General features: G+C 38.2%; 4 protein-coding genes across 7 annotated transcripts; 3 read left to right on the top strand and 1 right to left on the bottom strand.

Moving 5' to 3' along the window:
• Positions 1-851: 851 nt before the first annotated feature.
• On the top strand, positions 852-4,689 carry WNK10 (WNK family serine/threonine-protein kinase 10). Of its 2 annotated transcripts, XM_007039368.3 has the most exons (7): positions 852-1,588; positions 2,224-2,261; positions 2,361-2,588; positions 2,681-2,901; positions 2,989-3,146; positions 3,236-3,638; positions 3,731-4,689. In XM_007039368.3, the coding sequence occupies exons 1-7, from the start codon at positions 1,529-1,531 to the stop codon at positions 4,483-4,485; spliced, it is 1,863 nt and encodes a 620-aa protein (XP_007039430.3). In that variant the 5' UTR covers positions 852-1,528; the 3' UTR covers positions 4,486-4,689. The 2 variants fall into 2 exon arrangements, with proteins under 2 accessions (XP_007039430.3, XP_017973669.2); XM_018118180.2 differs by lacking the exon at positions 2,224-2,261 and having other exon boundaries at positions 858-1,588.
• Positions 4,690-6,835: 2,146 nt separating this feature from the next.
• On the bottom strand, positions 6,836-8,721 carry LOC18605997 (protein yippee-like At4g27745). 2 transcript variants are annotated; one of them, XM_018116857.2, is made up of 4 exons: positions 8,387-8,721; positions 7,864-7,925; positions 7,612-7,760; positions 6,836-7,252 (listed from the first exon to the last, which is right to left on the bottom strand). In XM_018116857.2, the coding sequence occupies exons 3-4, from the start codon at positions 7,702-7,704 to the stop codon at positions 7,025-7,027; spliced, it is 321 nt and encodes a 106-aa protein (XP_017972346.2). In that variant the 5' UTR covers positions 7,705-7,760; positions 7,864-7,925; positions 8,387-8,721; the 3' UTR covers positions 6,836-7,024. The 2 variants fall into 2 exon arrangements, with proteins under 2 accessions (XP_017972346.2, XP_007039428.3); XM_007039366.3 differs by having other exon boundaries at positions 7,612-7,736.
• A 1,769-nt stretch (positions 8,722-10,490) lies between these two features.
• On the top strand, positions 10,491-14,810 carry OPT7 (oligopeptide transporter 7). Of its 2 annotated transcripts, XM_088804944.1 has the most exons (8): positions 10,491-10,624; positions 10,709-10,805; positions 10,908-11,440; positions 11,567-11,664; positions 12,536-13,105; positions 13,196-13,451; positions 13,586-13,768; positions 13,863-14,810. In XM_088804944.1, exons 2-8 carry the CDS (start codon positions 10,769-10,771, stop codon positions 14,472-14,474), a joined length of 2,289 nt encoding a protein of 762 aa, XP_088661070.1. In that variant the 5' UTR covers positions 10,491-10,624; positions 10,709-10,768; the 3' UTR covers positions 14,475-14,810. The 2 variants fall into 2 exon arrangements, with proteins under 2 accessions (XP_088661070.1, XP_017973958.1); XM_018118469.2 differs by having other exon boundaries at positions 10,507-10,805.
• Positions 14,811-15,539: 729 nt separating this feature from the next.
• On the top strand, positions 15,540-19,427 carry MTA (mRNAadenosine methylase). Its single transcript, XM_007039361.3, has 7 exons — positions 15,540-16,701; positions 16,784-16,882; positions 17,370-17,453; positions 17,558-17,886; positions 17,986-18,202; positions 18,504-18,583; positions 18,905-19,427. The coding sequence occupies exons 1-7, from the start codon at positions 15,655-15,657 to the stop codon at positions 19,164-19,166; spliced, it is 2,118 nt and encodes a 705-aa protein (XP_007039423.1). The 5' UTR covers positions 15,540-15,654; the 3' UTR covers positions 19,167-19,427.
• Positions 19,428-19,450: the final 23 nt, after the last annotated feature.

The raw sequence follows: 19,450 nt of genomic DNA, 5'->3' as shown, positions 1-19,450 counted from the left end.
TCTTGCCCTCGTGGTGAAAAGGGCATTTCCATTAAGTCAAAGGACACATCTAATCCCAAGCCAAGACTCAAGTGCATATATTCTACTCATATTAATCACAATACTTGCACGTAAATTCTCCGCGCTTTGCTGGTTAAAACTTAGGCATCCTAAAATACTAGAATTGTGAATGCAAAGAACAAAGATTTGAAGTTTTGAACTAACGTTGGAATTAGCTGTGTATGAGGTTTAAAATTATCAAAGTCATGTACAAAACTTTGACTTTTAGTTAATTTGGCAATAGATTAGGTAATTTATTTAAAATCTAAATATGATGTAAGTGATGGATACTCTCGTAAATAACGATCGGGGTGGTCGGTTTGCAGACTTAATAAGGGGTTCCCCGGTTGGAAAAGATGAGCGGGACCCGCACTCGACAAGAGGCAGTCAAGCACGAACAATAAAGAGGCGATTGTGCGTGAAAGACGCTCATATCCAACTGGACCACACCGCCGGAGCGTGATCTTTTCTCTTCTTTCCAAACTTTATGCTCGTTTCTCCACGCGCTTGGCGCTTCCAACCTTACCACGGGCCTTCCTATAATTTGTGTTACCCAAACCCTATTCTTCCTTCGATAATTCACGTTTTTCCCACACCTGAATCTTGTTATCTTTGTACATTGAATCAATTTATTTGGTCACTTTAAACGTGAGTTGGAAAGTTTTCATATAAGAACCAAACAATTGAATCAAATCCATTCACGTTACTAAAAGGAAAAAGAAATTAATTCATCCGCAAATTCAAGGAGGAAAAAGAATTCTTCAGGAACAATGACTTGTACATCTCTAGAGACTAAAGCAACTTGGTATAGCAATTAGCACAGGAGTTCCCTATCCCGTGAAAATTAGAATCCTTTTGGAAAACTGCCACTTCCATACACGCTCCAGAAATTGCGCGAGTGAATCCCACACTCCCAAATCCAAATATCCCGTTGGCGATAATGATAGCTCTTCTTTTGAAAGGTCTAAAGCTCCGCTTATCCCATATAAACTTTTTTGGTTTGTTACCCAAATTTTCCAGTGATTAGAGTCCCTGCCGCCTCAGAATTTAACAACTCCAGTGAAACCCTAAAAAAAAGGGGATATTAAAATGCGGATTGCGTTATGGGGGGAGAATTTGGGATTGGTATAAAACTGAAGAGAAAATCGAATCGCGGAAGAAATAACCGTATGGAATTGGAATATCGGGAACTGGAGAAAGATATGCGTTTGATCGTGGCCATCGGATGCCGATTCCGATTCCGATCGGCATTCGATTCGTACTCGGTAGCTTGTGAGGCATTCTCTGAAAAACAACAACAGATTCTCTCCTCGTCGCGTTCGCTTCCAATCGGGGTCAAAATTGACCTCTAATAGCGTTTTCTGCCTATTTTTTCCGGCTTTTCTTTTATTCTTTTGTTTTTTGTGAATTTTGGGCTCTTCTTTTTGTTGGAAATTTCGATCGGATTTCGTTGGTTCTGGCGGCGGTTAGTTCTTTGTACATAGAAAAAATGGAGGCGGCTGATGATTGTGATCTCGCTGAGAAAGATCCGTCGGGTCGGTACGTTCGGGTATGATTTTTTTGGCTTTGAATACTTCTTGTCGTATATATTTTTTATTCGGTTTCGCTTTGTTAGGGTTACATAGTATCTGTTTGGTTCCCAAGAAACTTGGAGGAAAGAAATTTGACTTATAATTGTCGACTTCTGAAGGAAATTGTCGAACTTTCTTATAATAATCAAATCCTGTTCATTATTTAGGGTTAATTTAGTAGAAATTTTGGTATATTGCAGTCCAAGCTAATTTTCTTAGCAACCAAACAGCGTTAAGTTTGAGTAATGCCATGAATGCACCGAAATTTAACCGCATTTGATTATCCCTAGCATCTACTAAGTTAATAAATTTGGAAATATCCCATCTTTCGCTCTTTGTACAACTTTTGAAAGTCATATTTTCTTGCCTTTTGTTATGAAGGGAAAATAATTGCTTTTTGTACTTCCATCTGAATGAACATGACAAAATAATGCCTTGAACAAAATTAAGCTTAATATATATGTATGGCCAACCAAATTGCCAATGTCGGTCCTAGTTATGCTTAAAAATTTATATTTCCCTTAAATAGTTTGCTTTATTGGAAGTTAAATTAGTTTGCTCTTTTGGTTTTATTGATACAATCTTTGGTTTACTTTTGTTTTTATTCCTTCAGTATGATGAGATCCTGGGGAAGGGAGCTTTCAAGACTGTGTATGGTTTCAAGTCCTATTTTCTTAAAATTTGCCTAACTTTGATAGGAATGTATGTTTGATGATTGTACTGTTTTGGCTGCTTCATTGTTATTTGTAGTTATAAGGGATTTGATGAAGCTGATGGAATAGAGGTTGCATGGAACCAAGTCAATATTGAAGATGTCTTGCAGACGCCTGAACAGTTGGAAAGGTTATATTCAGAGGTTCATCTTTTGAAGTCATTGAAACATGAAAATATTATGAAGTTCTACAACTCCTGGGTGGATGATAAGAACAAGACCATTAACATGATAACAGAGTTGTTTACTTCGGGGAGTTTGAGGCAGTGAGTTCCATCAACTTCTTTTCTTTTCCCATTCATTTGTGGTTGGCTTTGTCATTCATTTATGATATGCTGAGATTCTATTTCACTTTTAGATACCGTAAGAAGCATAAGAATGTTGATATGAAGGCCATCAAGAACTGGGCACGGCAGATCCTTAGAGGGTTACACTATCTGCATAGTCACAATCCTCCAATCATTCATAGAGATTTAAAATGTGATAATATATTTGTAAATGGAAATAATGGAGAAGTCAAGATCGGAGACCTTGGTTTGGCAACTGTCATGCAGAAGCCCACTGCCCGAAGTGTGATTGGTACTTCATTTTCTCTAACATAGGTAATGCTATGATTTCAGCTATACCAATCTGGTTGAAATTTGGAGTGCTTTGTTGTTTGTGCAGGCACTCCCGAATTCATGGCTCCAGAGCTTTATGATGAGGAATATAATGAACTTGTTGACATCTATTCTTTTGGTCTGTGCATGTTGGAGATGATTACTTGTGAATATCCATATAATGAATGCAAAAATCCAGCACAAATATATAAGAAAGTTACCTCTGTAAGTTGATGAGTATCCTAATACTTCACATCTTACACAATTCTCTTTTTAAGCGGTTGTTTAAACGCTCTCAACATTTGTCCCTGCAGGGTGTTAAACCTGCTTCCCTTGGTAAAGTGAATAATCCCCAAGTTAAGCAGTTTATTGAGAAATGTCTTCTTCCAGCATCTATGAGATTGCCAGCTGTGGAGCTCTTGAAAGATCCATTCCTTTTGGCTGAAACTCCTATGGAAGTTGCCTGTGGTCCACTGCAGTTACCAAATCTTATGCCCAAATTAGTTAATTTGATCCAGTCTGAACCTCTTCCAATGGACATAGATCCTAACTCCAAAAAGCTTCAGGTCAATTCTTCTACAAAAAGCATCAAAGAAACTTCTCGAATTTCAACTCTTGAGCTACAGTGTTTCACTGAGAATAATGAATTTATGTTGAAAGGGGAGAAAAATGATGATAATACAATTTCATTGACCTTGCGCATTGCTGATCAATGTGGTAAGTGAATCTGCTATACAATGAGACTTACTCTCTTCTTTATGATCAAAAAAAGAAAAAGAATTATGTGCTAAGGTGTGTCTTTTTAACAGGTCGAGCAAGGAATATCCATTTTTCCTTTTATCTTGATTCTGATACTGCTATTTCGATTGCTGCGGAGATGGTTGAACAACTTGATTTGTCAAATGAAGATGTAACTGACATTGCAGAGTTGATTGATAGCATGATAATGAAGTTTGTACCCTGCTGGAAACCTTCATTTGGAAGCATTTCATGTCTACAAGATGGCTCATGCTGCCCTAGCAAGGCCACTGTTAAGACAGTTGGTAAGCAAGAAGCTTTCACAGACTTTGCTGTTGTGAAATGCCAAGACACCCAAGAATCTGTCAGTTCAGATATGTCAGCTGAATGTGATGGAATGGTGGCCTCGGATGGTAGTAACAACAAACCAATGGGATCTTCTGGTTACAGTTATGGTGAGTGCCATAAAGGTTCTAGCACATATGATTTTGGTTTATTAGATATTGGTGTTTATAACCATCCTAGGCATAAAGAGACTGGTAACGAGGAAAACCTTGGGGAATCTGTTCTGATAAATGACTCCACAAAGAACTCCGAGACATCTTTAATGGATTCTTGTTCTTTTGCATCACAAGATATGAGCTTGTCGAGCATCTGCTCTCTATCCCTAGCAGACAAGGATCAGGTTGATGAGCTGAAGTTGGAGCTTGACGCAATTGATACACAGTATCACCAGTGTTTCCAAGAGCTCATGAGGATGAGAGAAGAAGCAATGGAGAACGCCAAGAAAAGGTGGATAACAAAGAAGAGAGTATCTGTGGTGTGATGTCCTAGAGTTCTTTTACGGTTAAGTTTTCTCCGCTCTCCTTGCCTGTGATAGTTGGCTTTTTCTTTCTTTTTTTTTTATTTGCTGTTACTGTTGCATTGGAAGAAATCATTTCTTGACAGATTTCATTTATTTGGTTTATTGTTAAAAATGGGAGAAGTCTCTGATTTTTGTCCATTGATTTATCATATTCGTTTCTCTTAATCATTGAGACCTTGACTCCAAATACTTTAAATTTTCTGGATAAAGCACCAAATTGCAAACTTTTCCAGTAGGATGATGCCTCCATGTGATTTCAAGTTTTCAAATTCTACTTTTCATAAATACTTAAATTAATTACACATTGAGCTAGGGATTGATTATCTGTGTAAAAAGAACAAATATTGAAATGGCCAAATGCGAAAAGTTTTTGTCAAATTTATAATTTTTATTTGATTTACTAATAAATACACATATTTCTTTATTTAAAGAAAAATTTAAACCTTCTTTTATTTTGTGTGTGTGGAAATTATACTTATTATTAAAGAAAATTCTTGATAAATTTCACGCTGTAGATTGAAAAATTTTACTTAAATATGATATCATTTAGAGTAATAATTGGAGAAGTGGAACACATGCTTTCTATAAAAAAAACAAGCTAGGATGGTCCTCATTGAATTTGTTTCTTATGGAACCTTGCTCCCATTAGTTTCCATAATGTGGAACACATGCTTTCTGCTTGATTAGCGAAAGCAGGACAACTAATTTGGTTCCAAGTGGTAATAAAGCCAAAAAAGCAGGCAATCAAGATGGACAGAATGATTACGCATACTATTAGTTGTTGTTCCCATTTTAATCTGAGTCTCACTAGCAGTCCTAATACGCTAGTTTTTAGTTTTAACTTGCTCTCAATTTTGAGATTTTTCTTTATCCAAATAGTGGTATTTCTTCCTAATCTTTGGCCAGGTGATTTAAGGATCCCTATCCCATCCCCACAACCACCCCAATGAGACCAGGGACAACCAGCGGGCCCCAGACGGCGCATCAGTTAGATTGATGATACCTCTGGACCCTTCCATTCGATCAAAATAGAAGCGGTTAGATTTTTAAACCCCTTAACCGGAATTGACCAGCCACTAGAACCGCAGCAACAACACCGTGAAGCCAATCTTTTTCATCGAAAGAGCTTATCGACAATAAAGAACTTAGGAAATTCGGGGATATGCCAAAGTGAAGCTTATGGATGGAGCGAATGCAAATGGCGTAAAAGTCAACTTAATGCTATTAGTCCAAGGTTAAACTCAAGATCAATGTTCCATAGACAGAATCAATGCCACTTGTATTACTAAAATAGAGATTTGCCATAAAAATGGCATACATTGTGCTTCTATAAGCTGAATAATAGTTTTGGTGAAGTGGAGCCACTGAGTTATTGATGCCATAATTTTATTCAGTCTGTACCAATTGTTTCCCTCCAGCTATTTCCCAGTTGATTGTTCACTTAAACCTGTCTCAATGACTGCACCTCCAAAGGAAAATAAATTGATGTTTTACCTCAGATGTGTGAACAACAGAGAGTTCTGTTGTTTCCCCCACACACCCCCCCAGAAAATAAAAAAGAGACAGTTCTGCAACACTGATTCTATGTCAAAAAGTTTGAAAACTTGATACTTGCAGTACCTATATACACATCCAGACATCTAAACCACCTTTAAATCACTCAGGCTCTATCCAGTTTCCATGAAATACAATCTTATTGACACAAACACATGAAGACTTAAGCAAGTCAATCTTGACAACAAACACTTAAAATTTGCTGAACTTTTATAAACAGCCTCAAACATGAAAACTTTCTTTCTACCACATATCTTGCCAGTTACAATAATCACCTGCAGCATATCACTTAGGTGATTTGCTTCTATTGGCGAGACAAGCTCCTCAATTATTCCACACACATCATCACATCCCACATTCGATCTAGGCTCAGCCCAAATAAATATATCTAGTCATTGAAGGAGCATATAAAAATGCCACTGAAGATATAATTTCTAGCCATATTATATAACATATCCTGTTTCTCAACTGCAATCACATCAATCAAAAGCCACTGGCACATAAACCTGGTAAGGCTCTAATGATAACATACTAAGCAAATTCATAACTGTGAATGCAATTTACTTTCCATAAACTGGAAGTAGCAGGTGCAGACTACAAGAAGAGAAATGATCACACATCATCAATGAAATCTACATTGGGCCACATTTGGAAAACAGAAGTCACACAAACAATATGTTTCCACAATGAGAAAAAGTTAGAAATGAATAAAATTTACTAAATGCAGATTCAATTACATGCTGAAATACAAGCAACATAGGGAGAATTATTCACAATTTTATTAACAAAATGAATAACATCCAGTACAATATCCACACAAGGAACACAAGAAGAATGCACAGGGAAGAACAATACGTGAATATTTTCAATTGGGAAGAAAAAAACACGCGAAGGCATCCATACACTCGCTAGATCAGGAGAATCATCCAGAAAATTTACATGGGTACTACCAGTTTTCTTTGACAATTTTTGACTTCTCAAGAATGAATTTCCCTTCCTTGTACTTCTGAGTTTCCTCATAAGCCCGCTCATATTTCCAACCCAACATCTCTCGGCAATCACAGCAGTAGACATCAGCCACCGTGTGAAGACCAGTCATCAATTGTCTATCCTCCTTGGGACCCACCATTATGTTCATTGCATGGGAGAACAAAAAGGCTCGACCATTTCTACCCTGAAATTCACATCATAAATGAACTTTTGTAACATTATCTATGGAATGTTTTCAGCATAACAGATTTTCTGTATAAGAAAAGTAGAAACTGAAATGAAGTTTGACTTAGTGAGCCTAATGCAAGATCAAGCGCAAGAGTGAGCCCTTAGACAAATTATAGTCCTAACTCTGAAAAGACAGAAAATGCATTCATGCAATAAGTAAACGGTAAATGTTTTTCATAAGCAAATTTCTAGTTTTCCCTTTCATTTTCCTCATAGCCTCTGAAATAGATCATCTTTTAGGCTATTAATGGAATCAGCAACAATAAATCCAACAGAGAGGCATAAATGCAGCAACATTAGTATTGAGTTCTCTACCTGAAAAGATTTCGATATAACATCATCGTGAAGGGCAACTTGGTTTCTGCAATTGCAGCAACTGTACAACCTTGGCCCAACCATTTCCGCCATTTGACAATTATTTATTAGCACCCAACCCCTTGCTACTCCCACAGAAAAAGAATTATCTTTTCAGAAATCATAAGAAAAGAAACAAAACATAGTCATCAATACTTAGGCCAAAATCAACAATCATCACAAAAAAGATAGTAAAATTGATCATAATCTTACCTTGTATACAACAACAAACTATACAATATAAACTGCCAATCAACCTTTGTTTGACAAAATAACTGCACCCAAAGTCAAAACAGAGTACTTGAAAATGTGAATGAAGAAATGAAAGAAAAAAGAAAGCAAGTCAGTGAGGATTTAAGATACTAAAATATGATCTTAGATAAGATATAACAGACATGGAAAATGATTGATAAAGAGACTGATAAAGCTAGCACCGGTGCCATAAACTCACTGTTAATAAGGGACAAAAGATGATACCCAATTTAACAAAAATGAAAGATCAGGTTCAAGAAGCAAGTGAAAAGCTAAAAACCCAATAATTAAAAACCAGCTCTTAATACAAAAGAAAGAAGGATATAAACTGGAATTGTGAAAATCAATAACCAAAACAAGTCAAAGATCACCAAAGAAAAGCCCAGATTTTCAAGAACTCATCATTTCAGAAAATAAGTGAAAATCTTAAACCCTGTAATCAGAAAAATCCTAAAGAGAGAAGCCCATGAAATATGACACTAACCAGAATAATGAAAACCCAGTTATCGGAAGAAAGCTCAAGAAAATCACATAATTTTAAGACGATGAATGATGGTAAATTGATAATGTGATGAGCACTTGAGGAGATCAGAGAAAGAAGAAGAAAAAGGATCAAGAAAAATGGGAGGCACGTGTTGATTTTTTCCAGAGAGTTTTCTTTTTTATTAATTCACTGTTTTTATTAAGTGTTCGAATCTGGACAATTTTCCAATGTTTTTTGGGTAGATACTTCTAAGAGAGAAGAGAAGAAGAAGAAGAAGAAAGAAAGAGCTTAGGGTTTTCTTCCATTCTTTCTGAAGCTGTGAAGTTGTGTTGGAGTTCGGTGGGGTTTTGTTATTAGAAGAGGACAAGTTGCGTTGGAGGTTTCGGTTCAACATTGACATGAGAATACCTTTTATATTACCAATCTGCCATTTCCATTTCCTTCAATAATTCAATTTACCACGCCCACTAAGAATCTTGGACGTGACAGAGTAGTGTAGAAGTTTGAGATTTTGTTACTGTTTTGAGACATAATACTACAAACTAGTAGTAATAAAAAATTCACTTAAACCTTACTCATATTCATATTCTATAAAAAAAATTTAAAAAATATTACATGCATAGTAGTATTTCTTTTAAATAAAGTAATATTATTGATATTTATCCAAAAAAAAGAAGGTATGTTATTGTTAAATGAGGAAACTGTCGCACATATCCTCCACCTAATGTAACAAACGCCAAATTCTTTTTGGTATTCTACGAGGGCCAGCATTGTAAGTCACCTTGGTGGAACCTTTTTTCCATTTTTCTAAGCCTACTGCCTGCCTATCTGCCTATGGAAGGCTTTCTTCCATTGTCATCATGGAAACGAGCATGGGTTATGATGGCCTTTGCAGATTTTTCTTTTCTTAATACATGTGGGTTTTCGAGATGTCCAACTTGAATTTGGGCTAAGGCCCACTTAAAATGGGAAACGGGTGAAACAGAAACAAAGGACATGTTGACCATTGTTAGAGAAACAACCGGAACAAAATCGAAGTCTTTTTGTTTTGCAGCCGAAGCTAAAAGGAATCCAAATGAGTTGACAAGTTAATAAACAAACATAATTTGGCACCAAATTGTTAGGATAAAAAAATTGATATCGAAACTTGTAACTCTATATGCATTTTGTGCTAAGCAATCTTTTTTTTTTTTTTTTTTATCTTTCCACAAGATTCAACACATGCAAATGAGTTCCTTACATATTACTACTGCCACAGCCTTCTTGGCTAACTTTTTGCTTCGCCTAGCAGCTAGCAAATGATCACCAATCCAACCCAGAACAAGAGAAAAATACTAGGAAAAATCTCTTCCTCTCACGATCATCAAGGTGACAGGTAGGTTGGTCTCGGCTCTCGATGGTCAGACTGATACAGTTCATTTTCCTTTTATTTTCCTTGTTGTCCACGTCTTCATTTGCAGGAGCCCACGTCTAATAAAAAAAGTCGTTGCATGTACATTAATGTGGCGAGATCTTTTGGGAACAAAATAATGAAGGAGGTCCAGCCTGACAATCCTATAAAGCTCTCTTCGTATATTGGCCCACTATCTATGTCAATATTTTGTTCAAAATTTTCTCTCCTTGAAATTCTATGTTTCTATGCAGATGCAATTGGTGGATTTAGGCAACTTCACATAAATGTTCAATAAAAAAGGTTAGGTTAGGCATGGGTTACGCAAGTCTTGAGCCGCAAATTACTAGCATATGGTAGACGTGGCTTGCCACGTGGTTTATAATATTACATATGCCAGTACAAGATTCTTTGAATCTAATGATTCTCAGATACTCTTTAAGACATATGGATGTAGTTGATTTGCTAACTGTTCAGTTAGGTTGGGGAAGTTCTATACCTTCTTTGTTTGGTGAAAATCTAATTTTTGCATCAAATTTCTGCAAAATTTCTACTAAATGTATATCATTTGACAACAATAATTACTTTAATAGAATAGTTAATTTTGAGAAACTGCAAAAATCCATCGACTAAAATGGTTTCATCAATTGTCTAAATTAAATAAGCTTTCTATGTTAGCTCTCTCCAACAACTTGGGGAACTGAATACGGCAAAAATGTATGGTGCACGCGTGGACCAGCAGCTGCAAAGGCTGATCACCTAAACATTTTATGGGCAAACTTAGTCAATCTGGGACGAAAATTTTCAAGCCAAGGATTTTTACAACTAATCCAGAATTCCCAACTGAAGTAAGCTCTTAGCAGGCTCCAAGATTCCTTTTAGCCTCTAATATTTGCGAAACTGACCGCATTTTCTGCTCTAACATGCTCTAGTAAATACGAATCCATTTGTTTTGCGGTCTTGCTCAAGTCACCTGGGGAAAGAACCAAACCATGGAGGAATCGAAAGATGAGATCATAGCTCCTCTCAGTGAGTCCCTCTCTCTTTTTCAATCTGCAAAACCCAAAAAAACTTGACTCTTTTTGTTCTTGTTCTGAAACATTTTCTTTTCGTGTACCTGTTTTTCTGCAGTACCTAAGGATGAGAAGGATAGAGATGTTAGCAATCCCTCCTCCTCCTCATCATCGCGGGCCATGGCATCAAAATCTGAGGTTAAAGAAATGCAAGAAGAAGAGGAGAACTCACCCGTTAGACAGGTGGCCTTAACCGTACCAACCACCGACGACCCTTCTCTACCAGTCCTCACATTTCGAATGTGGGTCTTAGGCACCATCTCGTGTGTCCTCTTATCATTTCTTAACCAGTTCTTTTGGTACCGAACAGAGCCCTTGACAATCACGGCCATCTCTGCCCAGATTGCCGTGGTTCCTCTTGGCCAATTGATGGCCGCCAAAATTACTGACCGCGTTTTCTTCAAAGGAACTCGCTGGGAATTCAGCTTGAATCCAGGGCCCTTCAATGTCAAAGAACATGTTCTTATAACAATCTTTGCCAACTCTGGAGCTGGCAGCGTTTATGCCATTCATGTTGTGACTGTTGTTAAAGTGTTTTATAAGAAGCACATTACTTTCTTTGTCTCCTTGATTGTTATCATAACGACTCAGGTCAGTACTTGTTTGTTGATTCTATCTAGTTTTTCATTAACCATTTCAGTGTTAAGGTTGGTTTTTTTTTTTTTTTTGGTATGTGTTGGGTTAGGTTTGAATAATTTGGTGGGTTTGGAATGGTAGGTGCTGGGGTTCGGATGGGCTGGTATATTCAGGAGGTACCTAGTGGAACCAGCAGCTATGTGGTGGCCTGCAAACCTTGTTCAAGTTTCTCTCTTCAGGTATTCCGATTATGGTGGATTTTATATGATACTGATTTAGTGTTCTGCTTCTATGCGATTTCATTTATCGGCCCGGATATTCCTGGATTCTGGTGAATTTGGGTGGCCAGTAATGGCCACGGTGAGACTGACTGGTATCTTGCTCTTTTGTTTCTATGAGTTCACCTGTTGGCTGTTGCATTAGCAACAAAGAAGGTTCCTGGTTGGACTTAATGGGCCATAGTTGCAACTTGCACGTAAATATGTACTTGAGTAGTGGCACTGGCAACGTGACATGTTGCTAAGGAAAGCCGGGCCGCATGGCATTACAACAAATAATACTAAGTTAATAACAAGGGTTAAGGGCTAAGGCTTTAAGGAGCCTTCTCTGGTAACTAAGCTGGGCATTTTGAGTAGAGCTAGGCGTCAATTTTGGCTACATTTGATTTGGTCACAGTTTTCGCTATTTTCATTGGCTTTAATTCGAATTTGATTCTCTTGACCCTGATGGCCATGCTCAGCTTGAGTGGTCCTCTAGGAAACCCAAGCTGGACCAAACTGATGGGAACTCTTTCGAAAAAAGTCAACCCCATTTTTTTCCTTCGATGATGATCTCTCTAGACTCTAGTTCTGTACATTTTCATGTGATATCCAATCCAAGTTGCGTACTGAAAACAAGGACTATAACAAGAGCAACTAGCAAAGAGAAAATAAAGATAGCTTAGAAGAACATTCATGGGCCATTATTGGGTCTTGGAGCCCGAAGAACGTAAGCCCGCAAAAGATATTTGGCCAATATAACCGAGGTTAGGCTAAGTCGCTCATAACATACGAATACATTCGTCAGGCTTTTCAGTTGTTCAAACATCAATCTGTATATTTGTTTATGCAGGGCTCTGCACGAGAAGGAAGAGAGGGCAAAGGGTGGGGTAACGAGAACCCAATTCTTCCTAATTGCCCTCATTTGCAGTTTTGCTTACTACGTCTTCCCAGGCTACCTCTTCCAAATGCTAACTTCCCTCTCGTGGATATGCTGGATATTCCCGAAATCAGTGCTAGCCCAACAACTCGGTTCAGGCCTTTATGGGCTAGGAATAGGTGCTATTGGGCTCGACTGGTCCACTATCTCCTCATATCTTGGTAGCCCTCTTGCAAGCCCATGGTTTGCCACAGCAAATGTAGCTGCGGGATTTATCCTTATCATGTATGTTTTGACTCCCATCACCTACTGGCTTAATGTCTACAATGCAAAGACCTTCCCCATATTCTCCGATGCTCTCTTCACGTCGACAGGTCAAGAATACAATATCACAGCTATCATTGATTCGAATTTTCACCTTGACATCGCGGCTTATGAAAAAGAAGGACCTCTATACCTTAGCACATTTTTTGCAATGACATATGGTGTCGGTTTTGCTGCACTAACTGCTACGATCGTTCATGTTGCGCTATTCCACGGAAGGTAATTTTTAGATTTACCTGCAAATACCAACTAGGCTTGAAATTATCTTAAATGGCATGCTGAAGCTCACTTTTTAGCTGTAAACTGCAGAGAAATATGGGAGCAAAGCAAAGCTAGTTTCCAGGAGAAAAAAATGGACGTACACACCAGACTCATGAGGAAGTATAAGCAAGTCCCTGAGTGGTGGTTTGTGTGCATCCTTTTGGTAAACATTGCTGCCACCATATTAGCCTGCGAGTATTACAATGACCAACTTCAGCTGCCATGGTGGGGAGTTCTACTAGCATGTGGCATTGCCATTGTATTTACACTTCCGATTGGCATCATTACAGCCATCACAAACCAGGTATCTTCAATCATATATGCTGCGGCAATTACAACATATTAAGTTGTTTGTAGACTTTATATACTCCAACTTTAATTTTCTTCACATACTTCAGTTTAAACAGCTTTACATCACCGATCAATTTCTGATTGCAGACACCAGGCCTTAACATCATTACAGAATATATAATTGGGTATATATATCCAGGATATCCGGTTGCTAATATGTGTTTCAAGGTGTATGGATACATAAGCATGACACAGGCTGTTACCTTCCTGCAAGACTTCAAGCTTGGTCACTATATGAAAATTCCGCCCAGAACAATGTTCATGGCTCAGGTCTGTTCACATCTCTTAAAAAAAAAAAAAAATACTTTTCTCTCTGCAAATGTTTCTTCACACAAGATTAACAGGTCTTTTCCTCTTGCCTTAGGTCGTAGGCACCCTCATTGCTTGCTTTGTGTACCTGGGAACTGCCTGGTGGCTAATGGAAACCATCCCTGATATTTGTGACACGACAGCCTCCAACAGCGTCTGGACTTGTCCAAGCGATACTGTGTTCTATGATGCGTCTGTTATCTGGGGTTTAGTAGCGCCTCGCAGAATTTTCGGAGACTTGGGAACTTATGAGGCGATCAATTGGTTCTTCCTTGCAGGAGCAATTGCTCCTCTTCTTGTCTGGTTGGCCACCAAGGCCTTCCCTCATCAAGAGTGGATCAAGCTCATTAACATGCCAGTCCTGATAGGTGCCACAGGGATGATGCCACCAGCCACTGCAGTTAACTATACTACGTGGATTATTGTTGGCTTTCTCTCTGGCTTTGTTGTTTATAGGTATCGACCCGATTTGTGGCAACGATACAATTATGTTCTTTCTGGGTCATTGGATGCAGGCCTTGCTTTTATGGGTGTGCTGATATATTTGTGCTTGGGACTAGAAAATATTAGTCTAGATTGGTGGGGAAATGATCTTGATGGATGCCCTCTGGCTAGCTGTCCAACAGCCAAAGGTATTGAGGTTGAAGGCTGCCCAGTGTACACCTAGAGTTTGTTGCTTTGTAGAAGTAAATGTTGAAAAATATGCATCTAGGTTAGTAGGAAATTGCAGATGAACGCATCTGTATATATATTGCATTTCAGAAGGAATTCCAGTGCTCTTGGACATGAAATTCAAGTCAGATTTCTTGCCACAAAAGCAACCATACTTGGAATTGTAATCATAATTTCCATTTATCCGTACAATTTGGATTTTACAAGTTTCACAGCCATATTAGTTGAGTACTTCTTGTCATAATTTGGATTTGCAATTTTTCATAGCCATGTTTGTTGTGTAACTTTTCGGTTCATAGACACAGACAAGTACAGTCATCGATTCCTCAAATGCTTTCATGGATTCTTCCTTTCTTTTTTCAATAAAAATACTACTAACGAGTATTAGAAATTAAAAAAAGAAAGATACAATCCTATTGAGATTGTCTAAGAAATTATTCCATTATATTGAAAGAATTACTAAGATTCTAAAGTTATATTTAGATTTTATGATTATGGTTCTAGGAGATCAAAATATAATTGTTTGTCACGTGTTGGTTTTGTAAACTGAAGATTAATCATGATTAGGTAAATTATATACAGTTTTTTAATGAATCTTAAAATTTAAGATAATTTTTTTTTATATTTTTTATGATTTCAATTCTTTTAAATAACATGGTGTGGTTTTTTATTAATTCATACATTGTGAATATTATTTTTTTCAATTATTTACTCGTAGATAACTTTGGTTCACATAAAAGTTAAATTATTAATTTTGTTTTATAAAATTATTAAGATATTTTCAGTTCAAAGTTAACATACTTATATTCAAAGATATTTTTGTAATTTTATTATAAATTTTGTATTGAATAAAATTAATAAACCTATTTTAAGAAAATAAGTTATTAATAAGTTACTAATTGAAAAATAAGATATTCACCTAATGCTAATTACCAAAACAGAAACTACATAATATTATGTGAAAAATCTTAAAATTATAACAGATATATTTTACCAAATATTCAACCGTTCATCAATGATTCTTCCCCAAAAAAAATGTTCATTAAAGAAGTCTTACATTGAAAAAAAAAAATAACCAAAAAACAAAAAAAGAGGTAAACCGATAAACTAGTGTCGGACATCCTAAATCCCCAAGATGGGTGCACATAAACCTCAGGCAACTTAAAAACGCAGTCATGGAGACCCACACAGGCGGCGGCACCAACAACGAAGGCACGATAGCGACCATCAAATCCATTCGGACTCAACTCGAGTCCCGAATCCAAACCCAACATGCGACCCACCTGGACCTCCTCGCCTCCCTCCAAAGCCTGGACGCCAACATCGTCCCCTCCCTGGATCTCTCCCTCCGCATCGTCTCCGCCTTCAACCACCGCCCTTTCTCTCCCACTCCTCCCCTTCCCACACCCAAAAAGATCTCCCACCCACCCCAACACCCACCGACCCACCCCGTAACCGACCCCAAACAACTGGCCCTCGTTAAACCTGACCAAGGTGACAAACCCGCTGACGAGAAAGGCAACCCATTGTCGGTGGTGAGAGCGATTGTGGCGGAGTGTTTGCTTCAGAGAGTACCGTTCAAAGCAATCGATTCGTCGACGGTTTTGAGGAAGTTAGAGAACGACGAGAACGTGACGGCGGCGGAGAAGGCGGCGATGCGTGAATTGGGAGGCGATTCGGGGTCCATTCTCGCGGTGGAGATGGCGTTGAGGTCAATGGCGGAGGATAACGGGGGCCTCGAGGTCGAAGAGTTTGTGGTCGGTGGCAAAAGCAGAGTTATGATACTCAATATTGACCGAACCCGGTTAGTCCGAGAATTACCCGAAGAACCTCAAAATCATCTGAAAAGAGAGCGTATAAACACCGTTAACGAAAGTGAGAGCTTGAAGATAAATAATAACAGTAATGATGAGTGGGTTGCGCCGAGGCCCATGAGTGAAATTTGGATGGGAGGGGGAGACCCCGGCATGATGTATCCGCCAGGTGTGCCAATGGCGGGCCCGCGGGGTCGGGGAATGGGGATGATGGGAAGGCCTCCAATGGGGCCAAACAGTGGTCTTTCGCCGGCTCAGAGACAGAGGACTGAGGAAGATGATTTGAAGGATTTGGAGGCTTTGTTGAATAAGAAGTCTTTTAAGGAAATGCAAAAATCGAAGACGGGTGAGGAGATTTTGGACATCATTAATCGCCCAACTGCTAGGGAAACTGCTGTGGCAGCTAAGGTATATTGGAGTTCATTGAGTAGGTTTCTTTTTTTTTAATTTTTAAATTTGGTTGATGACTCTGTTCGATTATTTGGTGTAGTTTAAAAGTAAAGGTGGTTCTCAAGTGAGGGAGTATTGTTCAGCTTTGACGAAGGAGGATTGTCGAAGGCAGTCTGGCACTTTTCTGGCATGTAAGAAGGTAAATAACAACTGAAATGTCCTTGTTTTAATGAAAGAGCATGTATATGGTTGCCTATCATACAGTGCAGGTCCTTTGACAATTTAGTGATGTCCTGCAAAATGTGAGAATATGTTTCTATTTTACAGTAGACTGTTTCTCTTTCCAAATGAAAATGAAGAGTTTCTCTATCTTTAACTAAAAAAAATTACCAAAAACCTTTCTGTTTCTCATTGTGCTGTAGGGATGAAATTCAGTGTTTTTGTTCTATCTCTTGATATATCCGGTAGGTTTCATCATTCAGCTTCAACCTATAGTGTCAATTATTATTTGATTCATAGATATGGTTGTCACTTATATCCTTATGTCTTATGAGGTCCTATGATTGGTTTTGGACTTCTGCAAGTCATTCGGCTAGCTTTTAGAAGGGTCCTTACGGATAGTATTTTAGGACTCCTGATTTGCCTATTTGCAATCTTGTTTTAATATTTATCATAACTCTTTTCAGGTTCATTTTAAGCGCATAATTGCTCCTCATACTGATATCAGTTTAGGGGATTGTTCATTTCTAGATACTTGCCGTCATATGAAGGTAATTTTTATACTTCTTACAACAATTTTTAATAGCTTTCTTTCTAATGTCATCTTATTACAGCTACTGCTTGAGAGTAATGCCAATTGTGTTTTGTTTGATAGACATGCAAATATGTTCATTATGAGCTTGACCAAACGCAAGATGATCTTGGTCCTGAGAAACCATTAAAGCCTCCACGTGCTGATTATTGTTCCGAAGTAGAACTAGGTGAACCACAATGGATTAATTGTGATATCCGGAGTTTTAGAATGGACATTTTGGGGCAGTTTGGTGTCATCATGGCAGATCCGCCATGGGACATTCATATGGAGTTGCCTTATGGAACAATGGCTGATGATGAGATGCGTAATCTTAATGTTCCTGCATTGCAGACTGACGGTCTGATCTTCCTTTGGGTCACTGGACGTGCAATGGAGCTAGGACGTGAATGGTGCGTGCTTTCTTTTGCCTGTGTAGTTCATTTTTTTTTATTAGAAACGCATTAAAAGTTTTTATTCACATATGTAAAAGCTATGCGTGCTTCTCGCAGTTTGGAACTTTGGGGGTACAAGCGGTGTGAGGAGATTATTTGGGTGAAAACAAATCAACTTCAGCGAATAATTAGAACAGGGAGAACAGGTCATTGGTTGAATCATAGTAAGGAACATTGCCTTGTTGGAATAAAGGGGAATCCAGAAATAAACAGGAATATCGATACTGATGTCATTGTTGCTGAGGTTCGAGAGACTAGCCGTAAGCCAGATGAGGTTTGTAGAACTTATATTCCATGCCTAGATAGTTTGACCATCCCATTGTACCATTATTTTTTTTGTTAAGTTGTACTATTATTTAGTTTGCTGCTTTTTGATGTCAGAATGTTAGCTTAAGAACGCTGAAGGCCATGCATACTGCTTTCTGAAATGTTTTGTTGTTGCTTCTCACATGCTCATTTCATTACATAAATGGGCTTAACTTATGGTTGTTGTAATGCTCTGTATACTTGCAATGTCCCTGTTCTGTAATTCAAGTCATATTAGATGCACACTTAACAGAAACGTAAACCTGCAGATGTACCCTATGCTGGAGAGGATTAGTCCAAGGACAAGGAAGCTGGAATTATTTGCTCGCATGCATAATACTCAAGCAGGGTATGGTGTCTTGACGCATTTTTCTTGTTTTGAAAATTATTCGAATACATTACTATCATCTATCATAGGGTGCCAACAGCGCCTGTTGTGAGGATAAACTGATGAAGGGCCTACGAGGTCTCAAGGTTAAAATAAATCTGACATATTGTATTTTCAATATCTAATTTTTAATTCCCCCTGGTAAATACTATTTCATGTTCTACTGTACTTATAACTAGCCATTATAGTGATTTACAGCCCAGTGAGCCCTTTTCTTAATTTTTGGATATCCACAATTTTCCACTACTGAGCGGTCTCCTTTCCACTCTTATTTTCCACCAGATGGATATCACTTGGTAATCAGTTGAATGGAGTTAGACTGGTTGATGAAGGCCTACGAGCAAGGTACAAGGCTGCCTATCCTCATTTGGATGTGCAGCCCGCCTCTCCTCCTAGAGCTTCTGCTATGGAAATAGACTCTACTTCTGCTAGAAGTCCCTTTGCAACAGAGTCAAGAGCACAGTTTGCAGATCCTGCTGCTCCAGATGCAGGCCTTGCTCCTGAAGAGAGGGCAATGTCTGTAGACGGTGATATGACCAGCTGAAAAACCAATAAATTCTGGCCTTGCATGGTTGATACGGAGATAGTATTGAACCATTATTTAATAGTACCTGAGAGGGACTCTTATCCCTGGCTAATTTTGCCCCTGGTGCATTTGTAATGATTTTTGCTTTCATCAATTGTTAAATTATCAGCCCCTTCTACTATATTACAGCCCCTATCAGTGACTTCTCTTCACCGTGCATTTGTATTGCTTGGCCTGTAGTGTAATAAGATAAAATTAGGATTCAAGCTGTTCAAGTCATTTCCCAGCTCGTCCTTTTATAT

This window comes from Theobroma cacao, chromosome 3 (genome assembly GCF_053813885.1).
Source record: "Theobroma cacao isolate CCN51 chromosome 3, ASM5381388v1, whole genome shotgun sequence".
Lineage (NCBI taxonomy): Eukaryota > Viridiplantae > Streptophyta > Magnoliopsida > Malvales > Malvaceae > Theobroma > Theobroma cacao.
The sequence above is the reverse complement of the archived record's forward strand: the minus strand, read 5'-3'. Positions and strand labels throughout refer to the sequence as shown.

What these genes read in the sequence shown, in the direction of transcription:
- OPT7 (XM_088804944.1), top strand. Translation starts at nt 10,769, where the DNA reads ATGGAGGAATCGAAAGATGAGATCATAGCTCCTCTCA. An exon ending in TTACAGCCATCACAAACCAG is followed by an intron (nt 13,452 to 13,585) that starts GTATCTTCAATC and finishes TTCTGATTGCAG; the next exon opens with ACACCAGGCCTTAACATCAT. An exon ending in GAACAATGTTCATGGCTCAG is followed by an intron (nt 13,769 to 13,862) that starts GTCTGTTCACAT and finishes CTCTTGCCTTAG; the next exon opens with GTCGTAGGCACCCTCATTGC.
- WNK10 (XM_007039368.3), top strand. Translation starts at nt 1,529, where the DNA reads ATGGAGGCGGCTGATGATTGTGATCTCGCTGAGAAAGATCCGTCGGGT. An exon ending in CGTCGGGTCGGTACGTTCGG is followed by an intron (nt 1,589 to 2,223) that starts GTATGATTTTTT and finishes TTATTCCTTCAG; the next exon opens with TATGATGAGATCCTGGGGAA. An exon ending in GCGCATTGCTGATCAATGTG is followed by an intron (nt 3,639 to 3,730) that starts GTAAGTGAATCT and finishes TCTTTTTAACAG; the next exon opens with GTCGAGCAAGGAATATCCAT.
- MTA (XM_007039361.3), top strand. Translation starts at nt 15,655, where the DNA reads ATGGAGACCCACACAGGCGGCGGCACCAACAACGAAGGCACGATAGCG. An exon ending in ATGGAGCTAGGACGTGAATG is followed by an intron (nt 17,887 to 17,985) that starts GTGCGTGCTTTC and finishes TGCTTCTCGCAG; the next exon opens with TTTGGAACTTTGGGGGTACA. An exon ending in ATGCATAATACTCAAGCAGG is followed by an intron (nt 18,584 to 18,904) that starts GTATGGTGTCTT and finishes ATTTTCCACCAG; the next exon opens with ATGGATATCACTTGGTAATC.
- LOC18605997 (XM_018116857.2), bottom strand. Translation starts at nt 7,704, where the DNA reads ATGGCGGAAATGGTTGGGCCAAGGTTGTACAGTTGCTGCAATTGCAGA. An exon ending in TTATATCGAAATCTTTTCAG is followed by an intron (nt 7,253 to 7,611) that starts GTAGAGAACTCA and finishes TGTGAATTTCAG; the next exon opens with GGTAGAAATGGTCGAGCCTT.